General features: G+C 48.5%; 1 protein-coding gene across 1 annotated transcript in view; it reads right to left on the bottom strand.

The window, feature by feature from the left end:
• Positions 1–17711, bottom strand: part of SEC16B (SEC16 homolog B, endoplasmic reticulum export factor) — a gene marked incomplete at both ends in the record, with an annotated part of 37781 nt that extends 20070 nt beyond the window's left edge. The window contains 11 exons of the mRNA XM_080698774.1: positions 375–456; positions 2284–2381; positions 8204–8434; positions 9150–9285; positions 10948–11009; positions 11364–11515; positions 12169–12313; positions 14209–14278; positions 14919–15039; positions 15957–16069; positions 17416–17711. Of these exons, the coding sequence (XP_080554900.1) occupies positions 375–456; positions 2284–2381; positions 8204–8434; positions 9150–9285; positions 10948–11009; positions 11364–11515; positions 12169–12313; positions 14209–14278; positions 14919–15039; positions 15957–16069; positions 17416–17711 (1506 nt within the window). The remainder of the gene's footprint in view (positions 1–374; positions 457–2283; positions 2382–8203; positions 8435–9149; positions 9286–10947; positions 11010–11363; positions 11516–12168; positions 12314–14208; positions 14279–14918; positions 15040–15956; positions 16070–17415) is intronic.
• Positions 17712–21149: the final 3438 nt, after the last annotated feature.

Below are 21149 nucleotides of genomic sequence, written 5' to 3'. Positions count from 1 at the left end.
CAAATGTGCACCTCCACGCCCCCGCTGAGCGAGAGCCAGACGCACCTGAGAGCCAGACGCACCTGAGAGCCAGACGCACCTGAGAGCCAGACGCACCTGGGCCAGTCAGGGCCCCTCCTCCCTCACTCTGTGACCTTGAGCCCTGTTGTGGCTGCGCACTGGGTTTTCACATCTGCAAAGCTGAGCTAATACCTCTGTACACAAGATGAGACGAGATGCGCCAGAGCGCTCCGCACGGCACCGGCACACGGCAGGTCAGTACTAAGCCATTACTATTCGTGCGTCGTCTTGGAAGCCATTGCTGCGTCACCAGCCACCCCGCCTGCCCCAGCCTGAGGACCCAGGGTGTGGAAGGGTCCCTGCAGGAGGCTCACCGTGGCTGCTTGTGGAATCCTCCCCGACATGAGCTGGAAGAGGGTCTGCAGGGGGTCGTTGAGGGCCAGCGTGCTGGTGAAGCTGCAGAGAGAAGGGGCCGTGAGCGGGGAGGAGGTTTCTTCTCTGCTGAGGCAGCTTCTTTTCAAACCTGAGCATCGCCTTGCTATCTTGTGCTTTCGTCTCCTTCTGGGGGACATCGCAGCATCTTCCTTCGGAAGGTCACACACCCCAAGTAGACCTCCATGTTTAGGGATATTTTCTGCACGTTGGCCCTGATGCCCCAAGTCTTGGATACCTGTTGCATAATCCTTTTTCTGTGACCCACCCATATCTCAAGGACCCCAGGACTGTCATGACAGTTTACCTGGATCTTCTCTTCCCTGGGGTTTGTAGGGGTCTCTCTTCCCAGCCACCCGCAGGTCCTCCTCCTGCACACCAAGCCCACTGCTCTAGGGGACATTTTTCTGGCTCGTCACAAGCCCAGGTTTGCACAGCTTTTACTCACAAGCACTAAATAACCATTTTCAATAACCAAAGAGGCGTGGAACAGAGACCAGAAATGATCCTGCTTATGACAAACCATGGGCTATGCTTAACAAGGATGTAATAAGCTGTACGGCTGATTTGAGATCCGCGCCTACTCCGTAAGAGAGATTGTTCACAATTCACTGGGCCCCATCAAAAATCAATGGCCCGAGGCAAAGCCCTGTAGCAAAGATGTATGCTACAACTGTGGGGCAGTGGGACGCTCATTTTCAAACCCAAAGGAAAATCGTATCTCCGAAGACTGTCTTTTACTTAATGGCACCCTTGCCACAGAAGCTCGGTCACCACAGGACTCTTCTAGAGCGCTTCACCATACCTGGCGCTGAGTATAATTAAGTGCTCAGCAGCGACGTTTCCCCCCAGAAAGACTGAGGGCAAAGGCAACAGAGACTGGACTAAGACCACCTTGAAGGATGGGCTCCCGGGCAGCATGTCAGCCACGAGGAACACAGGCTGAACTTGGAGGGCTCTCTCCTCCGAAGCTGCCCAGCAGGATTCATGGCCAATTCAAGCCTGAGATAGGCTGAGAGGGAAGCTTTAGAGCCTCAGCCAACATGAGAAGGCACGCACTCAGGGTCAGACCCACACAGGGTCTTAAAGTCGCCCGCCTCGCCCCAGCACTCCTGATGCTAGCCGGAGCCTGCAGGATTGCTCAGAAACCCTTCCTAGCGCCCCTGCGCCAGCACCACCTCTCAAGGCTGATTCCCTTTGCTGCTACCCCACCCTTACTCGGGACTGCGGCTATGCACCTGTTCTTCAGTCCCTAGCTTGTTCTGGTCTGCTGGTTTCTTCCTTCCTGGTCCGCCTGGACGTTTGGGTGCTGGTGTGGTTTCTGACTAAGCACGTCAGTGTATTTTCAGCATCCTACCCCATAGATGCAGGTCACAGGTCTGATGTTCAGTCCCATCAACGCCTCTGCCAGCCACGGCTCAAGGTCCTGCGGCCCCGCACCCCCGCCCGCCCCCTCGGCCCACATCCCCGCAGCAAGACCAGGCGCCAGACACAGCACAACCCCTGAGTGCTAAGGCCTTCTCTCAGTTAAACTTAAGCAACCACCTATTCACTCACTAATGGAACTCTCTAGAATGAGCCCTCCCAAAGACGACTGCGGCAATGTAGAAACTGCTTCGTATTTGGAAACCCTGACCCTGGGAAATATTACTAAAGTGTTTCATCCCACTGCACAGTCAGAAGGTCTCCGTGTAGGTGATCAGAATCTGGAAATTCTCCATCTGGCTCAGAAAAGAGAAATCGGGAAGATGCTTGGAGCAAGGGGCTCATGGGCGTTCCAGTTCTGCCCACACTCACCCCCGGCCTTTGGAGGGGAGGCATCTCTGCTCCATTGGTCTCTTTGGGACTCACCCGCTCATGACCCAGTTGTAGGTCCTCGAGTCCATCTTGCTGGACAGGAACAAGGCGTGACCCCACAAGTGGTTCTTCATAGCCCACTCCAAGGCCTCCTGGAAGCCAAAAAACAGCACACTGGCCACCTACCTCCAACAGAAGCCCCGGATCTCCACACATGGGCACTGCTGCACCCTGCCCCGGAGAGGCTAGGCCTCCTGGACACTCCTGAGCCCACTAATGAACGCGAAAAAAGAGTCACAAGGAGACATCGACACGCTGTCTTTCTCTAAGCTTACGTTTCTCCAGCCATCCACGTGCCAGGATCACAAGGAGACATCGACACGCTGTCTTTCTCTAAGCTTACGCTTCTCCAGCCATCCATGTGGCAGATCCTTAGCTTCCCTTCACACAGGGCCACCCGACGGCCTTATCCCACTAACAAAAGCTACGAGACTTGCAAGAACCTATGTACCAAGCCAGGCATGGTGGCACAAGCCGGGAATCCTTATACTCGGGAGGCAGAGACAAGAGGATCACAGGTTCACAGCCAGCCTCAGCAACTTAGAGGGGCCCTCCACATCTTAGTGAGACCCTGTTTCAAAATTTAAAAAAAGTAAAAGAGGACTGGTGGTGGAGCACAGAGGTCAAATGTCTCTGGGCTCAGTCCCTAGTACCAAAATATAGGAGTAGAGAAAGGATGAAGGCCTGTTAGGAAACAGTGTTCTTTAAACAACCATGGCAGACACTGATGGTTTTTCACCAAAATCCATGCTCTCCTTCCTGGGTGAAGAGCTGGGGTCACTTTCCCACCTCCTGGGTACCTGAGTGAGGCTGAGTCTAGGCCGGGGAATAGAAGAGTGAGTGAGTGCCATGTGTCCTTCCCAGGTTTGGCTCATAAAACAAGCCACACCGAGTCCTCCAAATGCTCTGCCCACTCTGGCTGCGGGAACGGGGAGTCCTGGGATGCCTTAATTGAAGCGGGCAGAGCGTCCAGCATCCTAGGTCTGAGTACATGGAGGAAGGCCGCCCCGTAGTCTTACAGGAATAGAAATAACTGCCACTCAGGTTAAGCCAGTACGCACAGCAGTTAACCTGTCTTTCCAGTGCTAAAACTAATCGCTCCTTCGCTATCAAACACCTTCATAGGCCAAATTAATAACAGCATTAATTGGATCGGATGGGCCAGAGATACAAATTTTAAAACATGCATGCAAGCGCGCAAACACACGCACGCACGCACACACACACACACACGCACGCACGCGCGCACACACACACACACACACACACACACACATTCATCTTTTCATTTTATTTTCAGAATCATTTAGTAAAGATGTTCTTTATATGGGAGGTTTGGAATTTGGTATTAATAACTTCCTTGCTGCCAAAATTGTGATTTTTGGACAGGTAGTCGCTGATGAGGTCATTCTACCCCCAACTGACAAGTTCTTGGATTATGCTAACATCAGCCCAAGTGATGTGATTGACAGAGACAGAGAGAAAAATTAATATAGTCACAGTTACATTCAAGGCAAGTAAAATATATATATATTAAGGAGTGAGGCATGGTGGTGCATGCCTGTAATCCCAGTACTTTGGAGGCTGAGGAAAAAATATTACAGGCTGGAGACCAGCCTTAGCAACTTTACAAGATTCCCAGCAACCTTTTCAAAATAAAAATAGGGCCAGGCGTGGTGGTGCACGCTTGTAATTCCCGCGCTTGGGAGGCAGAGACAGGAGGATCGCGCAGGTTTGAAGCCAGCCGCGCGCGCTGGCTTAGGAGACCATTTCCAAATAAAAATGTAAAAATAGGTCTGGCACTGTAGCCCGGAGGTAGAAGGGCTTCCAGGAACCCCAGTACCACCAAAAAGAAATTAAAAATAAAAAAATAAAATAAAAATAGGGATGGGGGTGAAGCTCAGAGGTAGAATGTCCCTGGGTTCAATACCCAGTACAACAACAACAACAACAACAACAACAACAACAGCAATAATAGTTCCTTTTTGTATGCTCTATGATTTTTTTAAAGAAAGTTGGTTATTAATGCTTGGATGGGGACCACCAGTTTGCTCAAAAAGCTGCCCCACCAAGCCAGACGTAGAGGGACACATCTATAATCCCAGTACTTGGGAGACTGAGAAGAAGGACCCCAGGTTTGAGGACAGCCTCAGCAAGAAGTGGGTCTCTTGGCAAACCTCAGTCCTTTAAAAAATAAAAATAAAAAGGGCTGGGGATGTAGGTTAGAGATAGAATGCCCCTGGGTTCAATCCTCAGAAAAAAAAAATCTGCCCTTCCAAAAATATAATTTAATAAGAAATTGAGAACTTGTATCAAGGTTATCAGTCTCATAGAGTGCCAGAGATAAGACCCCAACCAAATATGAAATAAGACTCCAACCAAATAAATATATTTGGATGTACCTCTCCTCATTCCTCACTCTGAACCCTCACGATGCTCCATCTGTCTCTCTCTTGCTACTTTTGGTCCAGGTGTGAACAGTGACGTGATGGGAAGGTTAGAATCCAAGGTTCAGGCTCAGCAGCCTTGACCTAAGTCCTGGCTCCATCACTTACTAACTCTCCTAATCTGTAAATACATAAAACAAAACTAGAACCTAGCTTACAAGGTTTCTATGGAGATAAATGAGATAATGCATGTTCGATGTTAAACAAGTGCCTGGCAGGTAAAAAACCGTATTAAAATTTCTGCTTTTGTTATTGTTGTTCTTATGACTATGATTTGTCTTTCTTACAAGAAGAGTTCATAATTGATTTATATCTGTATGCCCCACTGGGCTCAATGCCTTAGGAGCAGTAGCTGCTAATAAATGTTTATTGAATAGATGAATCATCTGTGGAATTGCAATTCCCTGCTATCCAGTGGACATATAAGGAATGGGTTGCAATTTGATCCCAATAACTTTCTCTGGATTATGTCAAGCACTCACTTAACTATCACATACCAAAAAAGCCCAAAAGAGGCCATATTTTTATGTATGTGTGTGGTGCTGGGGATTGAATCCACACCCCAGCCAATTTGTGTGTGTGTGTGTGTGTGTGGTACTGGGGTTCCTGGAAGCCCTTCTACCTCCGGGCTATACTCCCAGACCTATTTTTATATTTTATTTGGAAACAGGGTCTCTTAAGCCAGCGCGGCTGGCTTCCAACCTGCCCGATCCTCCTGTCTCCACCTCCCAAGCACGGAGATTACAAGCATGCGCCCCTGGGTTCCATCCCCAGTACCACCAAAATATAAAAAATAAAAAATAAATACATGAATAAATGTTCATCTAGAGGGGTTTTGGTTAAATTAGTTATAGCTTCTCCATAGAAAACTATGCAGCCACAAAAAAGCAATGAAGACGGTATGCTGTGGAAGGTGGTCCACGGGCTGAGCCAGCGCAGGCCAAAGGATGCGGAGAGCCTGAGAAAGATCAAGAGGAAGCAAAGTGCTCCCGGAGGACTGATTTAGGGGACCGCCTGTTTGGGTTCATCCCACAAGTTCAGAGTAATTTTTATTTTTTTAATTATTCGAAAATATACAAAGAACATTGTATTACACATAAAAATTGTGTGTAATTCAGATTTCTATGTCCATCAATAAGTTTTGATGGCAATGCAGCCACATCCGTTCATTTCTGTGTTGTTCATGACTGTTTTCACACAACAAGGGAAAATTGAAAGATGCAACAAGACCCGATCAGTGACAGCAAAGCTTAGAGTATTTACTATTTGTCCTTTATGCTATTTGTCCCGACTCCAAAGTTAGTCTTCTAAGATATTTTGTTAAGTGAAAAAAGGAAATTCAGTCATGATATACAGTATGCTATTTTTTTAAGAAAGGGGGAAGTAATTACAGATAGAAAAAATATCTCTGGGTATTTCAGAGAGAGGAACTGGGAGGCTGGGGGTTGGGGACACCATTTCTCCATTATAATCTTTTTATTGTTTGATTTTGTCAATTAAACTGATTTGGGTTAATTTTAATCATATATTCAAATATTTAAATTGACTCTTTGATTTTTATAAAGCATAAGCACAACTTCAGAATTAAACAAGATATCCCTCTCCATCTTCTGAATTAAAATATTCAACATTAGTAAGCTCGCCTGATACAGTGGCAGGAGTATTATTGCAAACAACCTTTCTGGAAAGCAATTTGATGCGCTTATGAAAATGCTTTAGGAATACATACTCTTTAACTCAGCAATCCCGCTTCTAGGAAATTATCGAAAAAAAACACATAATGATAGATAGATAGATAGATAGATAGATAGATAGATAGAGACAGATGATAATGATCAGCCAAGCCAGTATGATGGCCCACACCTGTAATCCCAGCTACTGGGATTATGCTTTAGGAATACATACTCTTTAACCCAGCAATCCCACTTCTAGGAAATTATCGAAAAAAACACACATAATGATAGATAGATAGATAGATAGATAGATAGATAGATAGATATTAGAAATACATACTCTTGAAACCAGCAATCCCACTTCTAGGAATTTATCAAAAATATGTGCATATAGATAGATGATAGATAGATAGATAGATAGATGATAGATAGATAGATAATGGCACACATTATAATTCCAGCTACGAGTTCAAGACCATCCTTGGCAATTTAGTCAAATTCTGTCCCAAAATAAGAAGCAAAAAGGGCTGAGGATTAATTCAGAGACAGAACACTCCTGAATTCAATCCCTAGTCTCACACACACAAAAAAAAAAAAACATGAAAAAAGGTCTGCCAATGGCATGCAACAAAAGTCATATGATTTAATTTATAATGGACAGAAAAATTATAAATAGCTTATATATTCAAAAATAGTGGAATGATGAAATAAATATGATTTTAAGCAATGCTATTGGTCAGTGGTAGAACACTTGCCTGGCATGCTTGAGGCCCTGAGTTCAATCTCCAGTACCACAAAAATAAATAAACAAAATAAAGTAATATTCTGTTATTGGAAGATATTTAATGCCATAGTCATATTTTAACATATAAAAATAAGTGAAAAAGAGAGAAATAAACAACTATATGTGTAATTTAATTTGCTTTTAATGTATACATGGGGAAATGCTAGAAGTAAACATCAAAATGGTAATGTAAGCTTAGTGTAGGGGGGGTACTGGAGATGGAACCCAGGGGAGCTCTACCTCTGAGCTATACCTCCAGCCATATATATATATAGTATGTGTGTGTGTGGTACTGGGGAGGGAACCCAGGGGCATTCTACCTCTGAGCAACACCCCCACCCCTATTTTTTATTCTATATTTTGGTGGTACTGGGGTTCCTGGAAGCCCTTCTATCTCCGGGCTACACTCCCAGACCTATTTTTATACTTTTTTATTTTTGGAAACACGGTTTCTTAAACCAGCACGGCTGGCTTCAAACCTGCGGGATCCTCCTATCTCTGCCTCCCAAGCACAGGGATTACAAGTGTGCGCCACCACGCCCAGCTATTCTATATTTTGAAACAGGGTCTCACTGAGTTGCAAAGAGCCTCACTAAGTAGTAGCGGAGGCTGTCCACAAACCGCGATCCTCCTGTCTCAGCCTCCCAAATTCTGGGATTACAAGCATGTGACACCACTCCCGGCTCTTATTTTCTTATTTTGAAACAGAGTCTCACTAAGTTACCATACACTGGCCTTAAACCTGCAATCCTCCTGTCTCAGCCTCCCAAGTACTGAGATAAGAAACGTGCACCACCACACCCAGCGGGAACTATCATTTAATGGTAAGACTACCCCCAACACTGTAGATGTTAATAGTAAAAACACCTCCTTCCCACTGTAGGTATTTTTATTTTCTTTGCTGTACCTTCCTGAGATGAGTGTACACTATTCCTGTAACTGGAGGAGGACCAGAGGTGGGGAGGGACCGTGGAGGCTTTTCTCAACAGAGCCTGGGAGGACAGACTTGCCTTCTTCCTTCCATAGTAGAGCAGTTTGGTGAACTTCTCCACCACCTGCGCGGGCGTCTCCACGGTGGGGGGTACCTCCCCCGTGAGCAGGTTGCGGGTCCCCGAGGTGGGCATGGGCCAGTCGTCGTCGGTCAGGTTGATGAGGTTGGCCACCGGGGTCTGCCTCTTGTACTTCTCCAGCTTCTTGCAGTCTTGCATCAGCAGCTCCGCGATGTCAGAGCCCACCATGGACTGCAAGGCAAAGAGGTGAGCCGGGGGGACACTCCCGCCAGTCCTCTTGCTGGCAGCTCAGGCTGAAAAAGGAAGGCGCCGGCGCCTATGTCTTCTCCCTAAGGAGGCCAGCCGTGTAAACGCAGGCCGACCTCTCTTGGATCACTCTATCTCAAACATCAGCTTCACTCTCCTGGTTATTTTCTGGCTGATGGGAGCCATGGAGCTTCCTGGAACCATTCACAATCTCACACGTGTCTTATCTGGCCAGAGCAATAACCCAGGAACAGTACAATGATCCCCGGCCAGGGAGAGGAACATCAGAGGAAAGGTTGGCGCGCTCACATTGGTACTGATGTTTGAGCAATGTTTTCTCTAGAGTTCATGCAGTCTTTGTTTTGTTTTTGTTTTTGTTTTGTGGTTCTGGGGGTGGAACCCAGGGGCTTTCTACCTCTGCGCTACACTCCCAGACCTATTTTATTTTTTATTTGGAAACAGGGTCTCACTGAGTTGCTGAGAGCCTCACTAAGTAGCTGAGGCTGGCTTCGAACCTGCACGATCCTCCTGTCTCAGCCTCCGAAGTGCGGGGATTACAAGCATGTGCCACCACACCCGGCCATTGCTTTGTTTTAATACTGCTTTTCATAAGCACCCCATGAACCAAATCTTGTCTACCCCATGAAGACTTAAATTTCAGCGTGGCCTGCACCTGCCCCCCAGCAAAGCTCTAACTTACCCCGTTCTGGCGACACAGGAGAACCAGCAGTTGCCACAGCAGAGCTGAGTCCCTGCTCCCTGGCGTCTCAGACTTGCGGCTCTGAGCTGCTTTCTGCTGGCAGAACGCCATGACATCCACCTTGTGTACGTCTTGCCTGTGAGGTGGGGGGATTTCAGGGACACAGAGGGAGCAGGCAGACCCTTCCCCTGTTCAGGACCCCTCGCTCTCCCTCCACGCTGCCTGCTGGGCTGGGTTGATAGAGAAGCCCAACAGTCCAGGGCTGATTAATAATAAGTAATAATAAGTATGTGGCCATGAGGTAGATAAAACAGAAAGGGACTTTGGAGAGTCTCTTTGGCACCCCTGCCATTTTATAGATGAGGAAACTGAGGCCAGAGACCCGAAGGGACTGTACAGAAGGGCCCAGAAGAACACAGACTCTGAAGTCAGACGGCCTTGGGTCTAAATCTGGTCTGCTGCTTCTCTCAAGTTTCTTACCTCTTCTGAGCCTCGGTGTTCTCCCCTACCCCTAAACTAGGGCTAATAAAACTGTCTTCGTGAGGAAAGGAATGAGCAAATTGTTCACAAATGGGCATTGCTATTTGCTCAAGATCATTTAATAAATCAAAACCAGGTGAGACCAGTACCCTGGTGTTTAATACTTAGCTGTTGTCTACCTGCATCTGTACACCTGTGTGTAAGACGCAGAGGCAATACTCATTTTTACTTGGAAGAGCTGTCAAACATAATATAAGACTTTTCCTGGAGGGGGAGCTTCAGGATAAGAATCCATCTGCACGCTATGATGATAAATAAAGGGCTTCACATGCATAATCTCACAGCCACCACCTAGAGCAGGCAGGGTGAGTGTTACCTACTCCTCAGAGGGAAAAACGAGTCAGAGAGGGTTTATGGGCCTGTTAACCATGGCACCACTACTTAGTAACGTGAGGATATAATTAGATCTTTTCTAGCAAAGGAATAGATAAGGTTTATTTTTATATTGTAAGTGCCAGCCCCTGGCACTTACAACCCCCTTCAACCAGTGGTATAAAGAGTGTGCAGATAAGGCTTCCATCAATAGGAGCACAGCACAGCCCCCCCCCCCAGAGCAGCCATTTTTCTGCCATGATTCTGGTGGAAGGATCCCTTTTTGAAAAAAGTAAAATATGCCTTGCTGAGACACCTTAGGACATGTGTAGTTTCTTACAACACCATGGAAATGTATTTCTAACAATAGGGTGCCTAGGCCTGGGACCCAGGTCCCCTGACATCCATCCAACCAGGACACTTAGGCACAAGAAAAAGCATGAGGAATAGCAGAGACAGGATTGGGAATTTTTCAAGTAGTTCCAATCTAGTCCTACAGAGGGCAGGCTTGCACAGGGTCCAGTAACTGGAAAGCTAAAGTGTTATTGCAGGGGGGGAAAGGCAGTTTGAGAGAGGTATTCCCCTAGTGACCTGCTAATCGATGACTTCCCAGGCTCTGCCCTACTTTTCTTTTTTTTTTTTTTTACCAATATCTGTTAAGTACATGGAATGCTAAGACTTCCTACCATGTAACCTATAAACCTATCTAAACTGCTCTTTAGGGTCCCAAACTGTTTCGCTCACTTTTCTGTCCTTTGACTACAGAATAGCTTCTCCAGAATGACCCAGGCCAAGGCCGGCTACTTTCTAGCAGCAAGGAGAATTCTATTCCAACTGCGATACACATTTTCTCCCAAGGAAACATGAAATAAAGTTTCAAAATGATGACCAGGGAAGGAAGAAACTTTTCAGGGTTCAAAACTCCATAGCTCTTAGAGTAACTTACCTGATCAGGGGTCCCGAGAAACTTCTCATCTCCTCTTGGTCCTCAGAATCATTTAGAATAACCTAGAATCAAGAAAAATCAAATTTGGTCTTCAATACTATTCCAACCAGTGGCCCGGTCAGGTAAGTCCAGTATTAGATGCTGGTGCTGTGACCCTCGGGTGTGGCTCGGTCAGTGTGTTATGGGGAAAATGGAGGGACCAAAGTGAGTTGTCTTGTTGAAACGGAACTGTGAGTACCTCCAGGAAAACATCACTCTAGTTGAACCTCTTGCAAAGAGTAACCCACCGAATCCTGACCCAAGGGGGGGGGTGGCTCAGTTTCCCACCAGAGGCCCCTCTTGGGAATGCCCAGGTTCGGGCAAAGGGAAGTGGTGACGTATGTCAAGAGCATCCCAGGACCATAATTCTAACTTACCTCCATGCTGTGCAGCTCAACAAGGGCCGTCTGCCCATCAGTGGGCGCGCTGGGGCACACATACACCAGCTGACCTCCTGGCCCAAAACTCACAGCCACGTGAGGGATGTAGAACTTCATGGGCGCCTTGGGAGCAGCTGCGGAGACGTCCCCTGGCCGATGGACAGATGGACAGTTAGCAAGATGCTCACTCTTTCCTTCGGTTTAGAAATACACCACAGACATGGTTCAGTCCAAATTCCACCTGGCACCAGGAGAAGATTCTAGGTGGGCTACATAATTAGAAGAAGCCCCTCATCCATAATCCAGTCCAAGGTGAGCCTTTGAGGACAGGGCAGGATAAAATGCAAGGATTTGGAAATTTGGTCCAAGTGGCAATGTACCCAGGCCACATTCTCAGTGATGGTCAGAGTCTCTCTGCTCCTGTACCTTCAATCCCATGGCAAGACTCCTACACCAGACAAAGCAATTATGCGTTGGGTTCTGCCTTGCTTTACCCAGTCCTTTCTGGTCTCCGTATCCTTCAGCTGTTACTTAAAAGCACGCCTACGTGCCTCCCAGCCCAGTCTGGTGATGGCTAGGGGCAGCGTTCCCTTCTAAGAGCCATGGTGCGATCTCCATTACAAGGGAGAAGGCGGGAAGTGGAGCCAACGTGGCTTCTGCGCCTAAAAGATTTGCATAAGCGAGTGAGGCAGGCTGCAATTCCTTTCTGGAAATATAGGATAAAACCATGACTTTCCAAGAAGAGTCACCCAGCCTGTCCTCATCAGACTCAACCAGCAACGGAGACGGCCTCGGTACCCACCAGCCCGCACTGGAATCCACACTGCTGAAGCCGCAGAATCGTACTGATCAGGGGCATCTGCCATGTACTGACTCAGCTCATAGCTGCTGGAGCTGAGGCCGGACTCGTGCTGCTGGAGAAGGTTGGACTTGCTGGTCGATGGAGGCTGGAAGTTAGAAATAATGAAAACACATGGGAAGGAGTTTTTCCTTCAAAGAAGCAAAATCAAGCCTTCCAATAAATACAGAGGATGTTGGTATGAGCCGGGCATGGTGGCGCACGCTTGTAATCCCAGCATTTAGGAGACTAGGACAGGAGGATCATGATTCGAGGACAGCCTCAGATACTTAGGCCCTTTGCAACTCAGTAAGACCCTGTTTCAAAATAAAGAATAAAAAAATAGGACTGAGGGTGTAGTTCGGAGGTAGAATGCCCCTGGGTTCTATCACCAGTACTGCCAAAAAAATAAAGAATGTGGGTATGTCGAACAGAGATGGGATCATTCTATTGACAGGTGTTTGGATGCATTATGCCCAATGGAAAGAGTGCAGGCCCCCGGCTTAGGATCCTTGAAGTCAAGCTTCAGCTTGGATTCCAGTATCCTGCTACGGAGATCTGGAACAAGTAGCTTAGGGTCTCTGAACTCAGCGCCCCAGCTGTAATATACATAAGCATATCTGCCCTATATGCTCAAATACTTGCCTATGCATTTATTCTCCAACTATTAAATGAAGCCCCGCTCTGCTCCAAGTGCTGTGCCCTCTCCGGGGATACAGGTGTCCAGGACACTTGTAGAACTTAAGTCTGGGGGATGAGTGAGACAAGATATTCAAAAGCCCTGTGTACACGGGACAGTGCTGTACACAGGTGTGGCTGCTGTTATTGAGTCATTAGCATTAGTCACAATAATATGGGCCCTGCTCTGCTAAGCACTAGGTGTACAGAAAAACGATACTCAGAAATCACACAAAGCAGCCCAGCGTGGTGGTGCACGCTTGTCATCCCAGTACTTGGGAGGCTGAGACAGGAGGATCTGGGTTCCCAGCCAGCCTCAGATACTTAGTGAGGCCTCTGAAACTTAGTGAGACCCTGTTTCAAAATAAAGGATAAAAAATAGGGCTGAGGGTATAGCTCAAAGGTAGAATGCCCCTGGGTTCAATCCCCAGTACTGCAAAAAAAAAAAAAAAATATACAAAGGTTCAATCCCCAGTACTGCAAAAAAAAAAAAATTATACAAAGCTAATCAGTGAGACAAAATTAAAGTAAGACTATCAAAAATGTAAGAGCTCAGCTTGTAATCCCAGCTCTTGGGAGGCTGAGACAGGAGGATTGCACAGTGAGACCGTTTCCAAATAAAATATAAAATAAGTCTGGGTGTATAGCCCGGAGGTAGAAAGCCTCTGGGTTCCACCCCCAGTACCACCAAAAAAAAAAAAAAGTCAGAGCTCATCTCTATAGTACCTTTGCAAGTTTTCCACAAATCTAAAACTATGTGAAAATGTCTTTTTAAATTTTTAAATTAGAAAAACTTTGTTCTATGGCCCAGGTGGTACACAGTTTAAGATTTTAGAGAGCTGGGTGTGGCAGTGTATGCTCGTAATCCCAGCAATTTAGTGAGACATTGGAGCTGGGGGTGTTTCACGGAGGTAAAATGCCCCTGGGTTCAATCCCCAGTACCAAAAAAAAAGGAAAGAAATGAGTCAGGAAAGATTTCAAGCCCTGCTTTTCAAATCTGAATTAAAAGATTCTAGCAACTTCCCATTTCCTGGGTAACCCACATCGCCAGTGCCCTGAGGTCCCTAACGCTAACACTTACTGGCAGCCTCAGAGTGACTTGGAGCCTGCCAACCAGACAAAAATTAAAACGGACCAGCTCAGGGCCTCGCACTGAAGTGGGAAGGCGGGAGGGAGGGGGCCAGATGGAGGCTCTACTCGGATCGGAGGCTCAGGCCCTGCAGATGGCTGGCCAGAAAGCCCCTGCCTGTGGCCCTGCCCCCACGGCTGAGAGGCTCCTTTGTGGTCCACAGCCCAGGCCTCCAGCCCCACGTCACTTCAAGTTACCTGGTCCCCGGGCCGCTCCTGTCCAGAGCTGGATGTGAGGCTGTCCTTATAAGAGTTCCAGCTAGCAGATCTGCAGCAAAATGATGGCAGAGGTGAGACAGGTCCTTCTCCCCCCACCCCCACCTGATGTACTGATCCCAGGAAAGACAGGAATGTGTGGGTTCTGCTCAGTTACCCGAAGTGACCTCACACCCTACAGAGAAGGGCTGGACTCTGCCGCCTGCCACGGTCAAACAGCTTAAATCAGAGCACATGGTGGGTGAAATCCAGGGCTCAGGGTACCAGGACAGAGGCTTGGGCAAAAGTCTCCTCCCTGTTCTGCCCCATGCCGGGGGAGCATCCCACCTCTCAGGGCCCAGGAGTGGGCGGAGGAGAAGCACTCCAGCCCCGGGCAGGACCTGGTCATAAGAACTTCTGCAAGCCTACATTGGTCCCGAGGCCCAAGGAAGATTAAGGCCCTCCTCTGGGCCAGGCCTCCAGGAACCTCACTGGACTCAGACCAGCCCCCGCTGAGGGAAGCTTTCAGACGTGAGAATCTCTCCTCCCATGGACAGCTGTCTCGGGTCATTCTGAGCTTCTCCCATGTCCCTGCAGCTGGAACAAAAGCAGATGGGCTTCCAGAGGAGAGGGACCACCAACAGGCGCCAGGAGATGGGCGCCACCGTCTGATCTGACCGACTCATCGGGTTGGCCTCTCCTTCCACACTTACTGGTACGGGGTCTCACTATGCGCTCCAAAGGGACTGTGCCGGGTTTCATGATCATGTCCACCGAGGTACTTCAGGTCTCGATAATCTTCGTGCCAAGTATAAGGACTGCCTTGCCTTGGCACTGCACCCTCAGAGGAAACAAGAGACAGGTCACTTGCTGTTTCTAAAAGAGCTTTAAGAAAGACACGCAGCCGCCATGAGCTTCAGGAGTAGAGCGCGGTGGGTAGAAGACACGCTTGCTCCAGAGGCTGGGAACGCAGCCCAGTGGTAGAGCACTCGCCCGGCACGCGCCATGCCTTGGGGTCCACTCCCAGCAAACAACGCACAAACACATCTGTATTTGCCAAAGTGAACTAAATTGATGAGTCAGAGCTAACAATGACAGTGCCTGAGATTCCTCCCTGAACCAGACAGTGTGGCTCTATAAGGCTACACAATGGTAGGGACCAGGGTGTGCGTGCGTGTGTGCGTGCGTGTGTGCGTGTGTGTGCGTGCATGTGTGTGTGCGTGTGTGCGTGTTGAACACTGAAATAGATGGCACTTGGCTAGCTGGTCAGAGCTGGCTCTAGTACATGCCCTGTGGATATTGGATATAAACTCCTATAGAGGACTGTCCACCACTCTCAGAGGAAGGTGATGGCCACACTCATTCCAGCCCAGCACACACGAGGTGTCCTTAAGAACTGACTTCCTCGTTACTTGGTCAGTCACTGCAACCTTGGCTACAAGCAGGAGTAAGGAGGAGAAGAAAAACTGTGCAGTGCAAACTATCTGCAGTACTAGGAACACAGTGATTGTTTTAGTACTATTATCAGACAGGGGGATGTTTCTCTCTCTCTCTCTCTCTCTCTCTCTCTCTCTCTCTCTCTCTCTCTCTCTCTCTCCCTCCCTCCCTCCCTCCCTCCCTCCGCCCTGCTCAAGATAGGTGCAGGTTCTCTGCCCTGGTCTCACCCAATGGCACCAAATGGCTTCTGTCCAGCCCCTCAGGCCAGCTGCAACACGCCCAACCCCAGAGGCTTCTGGGAGATTGTTCCATACCTCTTTCTTCCTGCAGCCGCTGTGAGTGTCCACGGTAGTAATAGGTTCCATAAGCGTACTCTCCCCTCAGTGTCGGAGAGTGGTATCTCTGATAGGGATCCTCGTAGCCCGGCCTGGAATGTCACAAAGAGGCTCAGTCACCCAGGGATGGCATGGTGACGGAACACCGGACAAACTGAACAACTTCAGAGGACAGAACGGTCTCCCCAGCCTAGACTCTGCCTGAAAGTCAGTTCATTTTAGACCCTATAAACAGAAAATAAGGGCATGCAAGAGTGGGAGCTTATTGCATAAAAGGCAATGATTTTTGTAGTAAAATTTAAAAAAAAAATTTAACTATTTAATTTAGCTGGGTGTGGTGGTGCACATTTGTAATCCCAGTACTTGGGAGGCTGAGACAGGAGGATCCCAGTTCACACCCAGCCTCAGCTACTTAGTGAGGCCCTTTGCAACTCAGTGGGACCCTGTTTCAAAAATAAAGAATAAAAAATAGGGCTGGGGGTATAGATTGGAGGTAGAATGCCCCTGGGTTTCATCCCTGCAAAAAAAAAAAAAAACACTTTGGGACTTCATAGAGGCAAACTTATTTACAATAATTGTCATAGTTTCAACCTTAAATCTGATCAATAAATATCATCCTAGCCGAAAAAGGTGACATAGAATATGGATGGCTTCCAACATCCCACAAACATTTAGTCCAATGCTATCGATTCCCACCCTAGAATCACCTCCCTGCAGCCTCTTCCTCTGGGCAGAGAGCGTGGAGGTCTAGACCCTCCCTGAGAGGTTGATTAGTCCTAAAGTTTCCTTTCATTTATTCAGTACAGTTGCATTGGTGTACCCAGCATATCTGGGGCATGTTGGAGGCCCTAGGACTCTTCCTGGTGCTGATGGCACCATGTTAACCCCAGGCTGGGATGGTCCAAAGATGATGAAGACCATCTCAGAGGGTCTTCAGGAAAGCTTTCCATATTCTACATTGCTTTTTGTGATCCAGAGCAAAAGTGTCCCATCTCCTGTCCCTTTCCCCTCCCCCAGCCACAGCTAATGGCTGTTTTAAGGAGGAGGCTTGAGGAAGAAAACAGAGCAGACAGTATTATGTCTGTGTATGAAGGTGTCACTAACAACTTCACCAGCACATCCGAGGAGTCAGGAGGGGGACAGTGGGTTAGGTTAGGAAGGAATCACGCCAAGAGATACTGGGTGCGTACGTGAATGTATCACTTGGAATCCCACTATGATGTCTAATCATATGGCACCAATAGAATTCTAAAGAAGGAGCTGTGCTCAGGGATGAAGAGGAGGGAGGGAAGTACTGTCTTGGGCCATTTAAAACCCATTTGAGAGGGGCCATTAGAATAGAGAAAGAAAACAAAGGGAAAGAGAGAGAAAAGGAAAAGGACAATCTGTCCCCAAGCATTTTGAAGAGCTGGCTCTGTCCCAAGCCCAAAGACCGTACCTCGAGTACAGCTGCCCGGGGTTGCCCCCTTCGTAGAACTTGGCCCTGGGCGTAGGCGGAGGCCACTCCCCGGGCCTGGGTGTGAAGTGGGGCTGTTGGTGATCTGTCCTGGGGTCCTGCTGTGGCTGGGGGCTCCCACGAGCATTTTGCCACTGATGGAACCTCTCTCCATTGTGCTGAGGGCCAGGCCGATGTCCACCATGGTGTCCACTCCGGGGGCCTCGGTCAGGGTCCTGTGGGGGTGCCACAGGCCTTCCCCGTGGCTGAGACTGCCACTGGGGACCCCAAGGCTCCATCCCTGGCCCTCTGGGTTTCTCTTGGGTTCGGGGACGGTTATTTTGTTGTTTTATTTTCCTGCACACAAAACAAAACGGGTGGGGGGGAGTAGAGGAATGTTCACGTTAAACCTGTACTCAAACATGGTGGGTGATTAGGTTTCATAAAAAGAGCAAGTATGGGCCTCTAAACCCCATCTAAAATGAACCATATGGGCGCAGACACACAGAGATCCGGGGCGGGGAGGATCTCAAGCAGATACATGAAATAGATTAACAGGCTAGACAATTATATTGATGTTGCTTAAAAAATTAAAAAGTACATATGGAACAACAGATGTGGGAGGCCTGGGAGACAGATCAGTAGTGAACGCAGCCACAAAACGCTATCAGGGAGTCCCAATTAACGCGAATTCATCTATCACACCAGCAAATATTTACACAGCACTTGGTATGGCTGTGTGGAGGTATCAGAGAAATAGAGCTGGCCTTGCAGAGAGATCCAGCCAAGTTCACATCCTGACTGTGCCCCTTACACCTACTAGCTGGTTGGGGGGTTTTGTGGCTTTTGGAGTTTGGGGGGGACATTGAATCCAGATTCTACCTCTTAGCTACACCCCCGGCCCTTTTCTAGTTTTTGAAATAGAGTCTCACTAAGTTGCTGAGGGCCTCGCTAAATTGTTGAGGCTGGCTGTGAACCCGCAAGTCTCCTGTCTCAGCCTCCCAAGTACTGGGATTAGAAAAGCGTGCCATCGCATCCAGCTTCGGATGGTTAGTTTGGTTGTTTTTGTGGGGGGGGGGAAGGGGGGGGTACTAGAAATGGGACCCAGAGGCATTCTACTTCCAAGATACACCCCCAGTCCTATTTTTATTCTTTACTTTGACACAGGGTCTCACTGAGTTGCAAAGGGCCTCACTAAGTAGCTTAGGCTGGCCATGAACCACAATCCTCCTGTCTCAGCCTCCCAAATGCTGGGATTACAAGCGCCCGTGCACCACCACGCCCAGCTCAGATGGTTAGTTTTTAAGCCTCGATTTCCTTACCCTTCAAATAGAGGCTACAGTAACTACTTTGCAGGGATATTTTCAGAGTTAGAGATAGCACATGGAAGCCAAGTGCAGAGGCGCACACTTGTAATACCATAACTTGGGAAATTGAGACAAGAAGATTGCAGGTTCGAGACCAGCTTCGGCAACTTAGCAACACTTTCAGCAACCTAATGAGATCATTTCAAAACAAAACATTTTTTATTAAATGCTGAGGGGTGGACAGGCGCGCGGGCCCCATGGTGCCTCGCCCTGATCCCCGGGAGAGCCATGCAATTAAAACTTTGCATGCCACGTTGAAAAAAAAAATGCTGAGGGGTATAGCTCAGAGTTAAAATGCCCCCAGGTTCAACCTCTAGTATCCAGGGGCAGGGGAGGGAGAGAAAGGAAGAGAGAGAGTGTGAATGTGGAAAGCACCTGGCGTACAGTGATTGGTCAGTAAATGGTAGTTGGTGTTGTTAGAAACCTGGGTGAGGGTGGTCTAAGTGGCCAAAAGCATTTGCCAAACAGAATGAAGCTTAACTCGAGCTCTTCAAAAGACACCCTTTCTGAATCCTCACATTAGCCTTGTAGAAGAATGAGACCTCATTATATGACATTCTTGCCCCTCCTCTAGTAGAGCCAACAACCTTAAGTTTGGGGTTACTGACAGGAGAAAATGGAAAGCTAGTCTGAGTTCTTCCTGGGTACAGACTGGGAGCCTTCCTTGTATTCATTTCCCCACTTAGTCCTCAAAACAGGATGTAGCTGCAGGACCAATGACCTTCTAGGTTTCTCCCACCCTCGTCACAGAGGAACACGGCAGAGGGCAAGCCCAGCCCAGGCCTGGCTCCTGCCCCGGAGCCTCCTGGGTCACCGGCACGTGCGGACGAGGTCGCCCCCACCTGTCTTCTCCCCGAGCAACTGGTTTGGGTTGTAAGATTCCGATCAGCTCATTTCATTTTCTCCCACTTCTGAAGCTCCCAGTCTCATCTAAAAATTTATATTAGAGCCGGGCGTGGTGGCACGCACTTGTAATCCCAGCATTTGGGAGACTGAGACCTGAGGATCACGGTTCACAGACAGCCTCAGCTATGTAGTGAAGCCCTCCACAACTTAGTGAGACCCTGTTTCAAAATAAAGAATAAAAAAATAGGGCAGGGGTTGTAGCTCAGAGATCTAATGCCCCTGGGTTCCACTCCCAGACCCACACAAAAAAATAAATAAAAATAAAATAAAAATAAAAATTCATATCAGAACCAAAGGTCCAAAGGGTATGTGTCGAAACCAACATGTCACTCAGCTCCAACCCCACAGCGCCACGAATCTGGAGCTCTGAGCCAAGAACCGTGAGATAGCAGAACATACAAGAAGAACGGGGTGCAGAGACGCCTCCTGCCACGGTCAGGCAACCAGGGAAGCTGTCTGCCTTCTGCTGAGCACCAGCTCTCTTCCTTGAAAAACCAGGTGTAGTCGCAGCCTTTGCCAGCCCGCCCCAGGGAAGGCCAGTGCCACCATGCAGGCCGCCCCCTCCTTGGATACAGTAGGGATAACAAGAAGAAAACTGTGTTCGCTTTGCCCCTAGATTTCTTCACAAGGCAGCTGGTCCCCAGTTGCAAAGGTGCAGTACCCAAGGTCTTCCCCCAGTCACAGCATTTCATGCCAAGAGACACCAACGCCAGTAGGCGAGACTGCAGGTTATCTAATTAAGGAAACTGAACCACCGAAAGTATCAAAGATTCTGGAAAGGCAGGAATCCTGACTGCAATGAGCAGTCACACGCTCCCATTCCCTCATCTGACAGCCCAGCCAGCTCAGCTCAAAGACCGGACAGAGGGGAGCTACGTTCCCACACACCTGCTCTGCCGCGTCCCACCTTCCGTCAGCGCCGCTCCAGGGACCTGCCCAAGAATGCTCCTCTCCTCCTGGAAACTGTCAAAGTCCAGGTGCCACCTCTACCAGGCTCACCTGGCCCTGCAATCTCTAGCCAGTTAGTCACCTTTGCAACCGCCCGGCCTCCATGGAGCTGATTCATTAGGACAAAGTGCAGTCAGGCTCCCTGGGCCTGGAGGTCCTGCCCGGCGTGTTTGCTCAGGACCTTGTCAGAGGCCGGTGCTTCTGTTTGCTGGCTGCAGACTGAGCCAGGCTCACTCACAGGACGGCAGTCCAAACCCCACAGCAAACACAGCAGAGACTCCAGGAAGAGGAAGCCAGAGGGCCCCGAGGCAGCCCCGTCTGGCAAGAAGAGCACCCCCTTCCACGTGTGGACTCGGGCACTGCCATCTGCCGCCCAGCCTCTCTGAGTCTGGTTTCTTTTTCTCTAAAGTGGGAATAACCCCATTTTTAGAGCAGCACAAGTCACAATAGCCAGATTATGGGGCTCACCTAGGTGTCCTTCAACGGATGAATGGATAACAAAAAAGTGGTGTATGC

The sequence above is a fragment of the Muscardinus avellanarius genome (genome assembly GCF_963383645.1).
Source record: "Muscardinus avellanarius genome assembly, chromosome: 7".
NCBI lineage: Eukaryota > Metazoa > Chordata > Mammalia > Rodentia > Gliridae > Muscardinus > Muscardinus avellanarius.
This window is presented reverse-complemented; position numbering and strand designations above follow the sequence as displayed.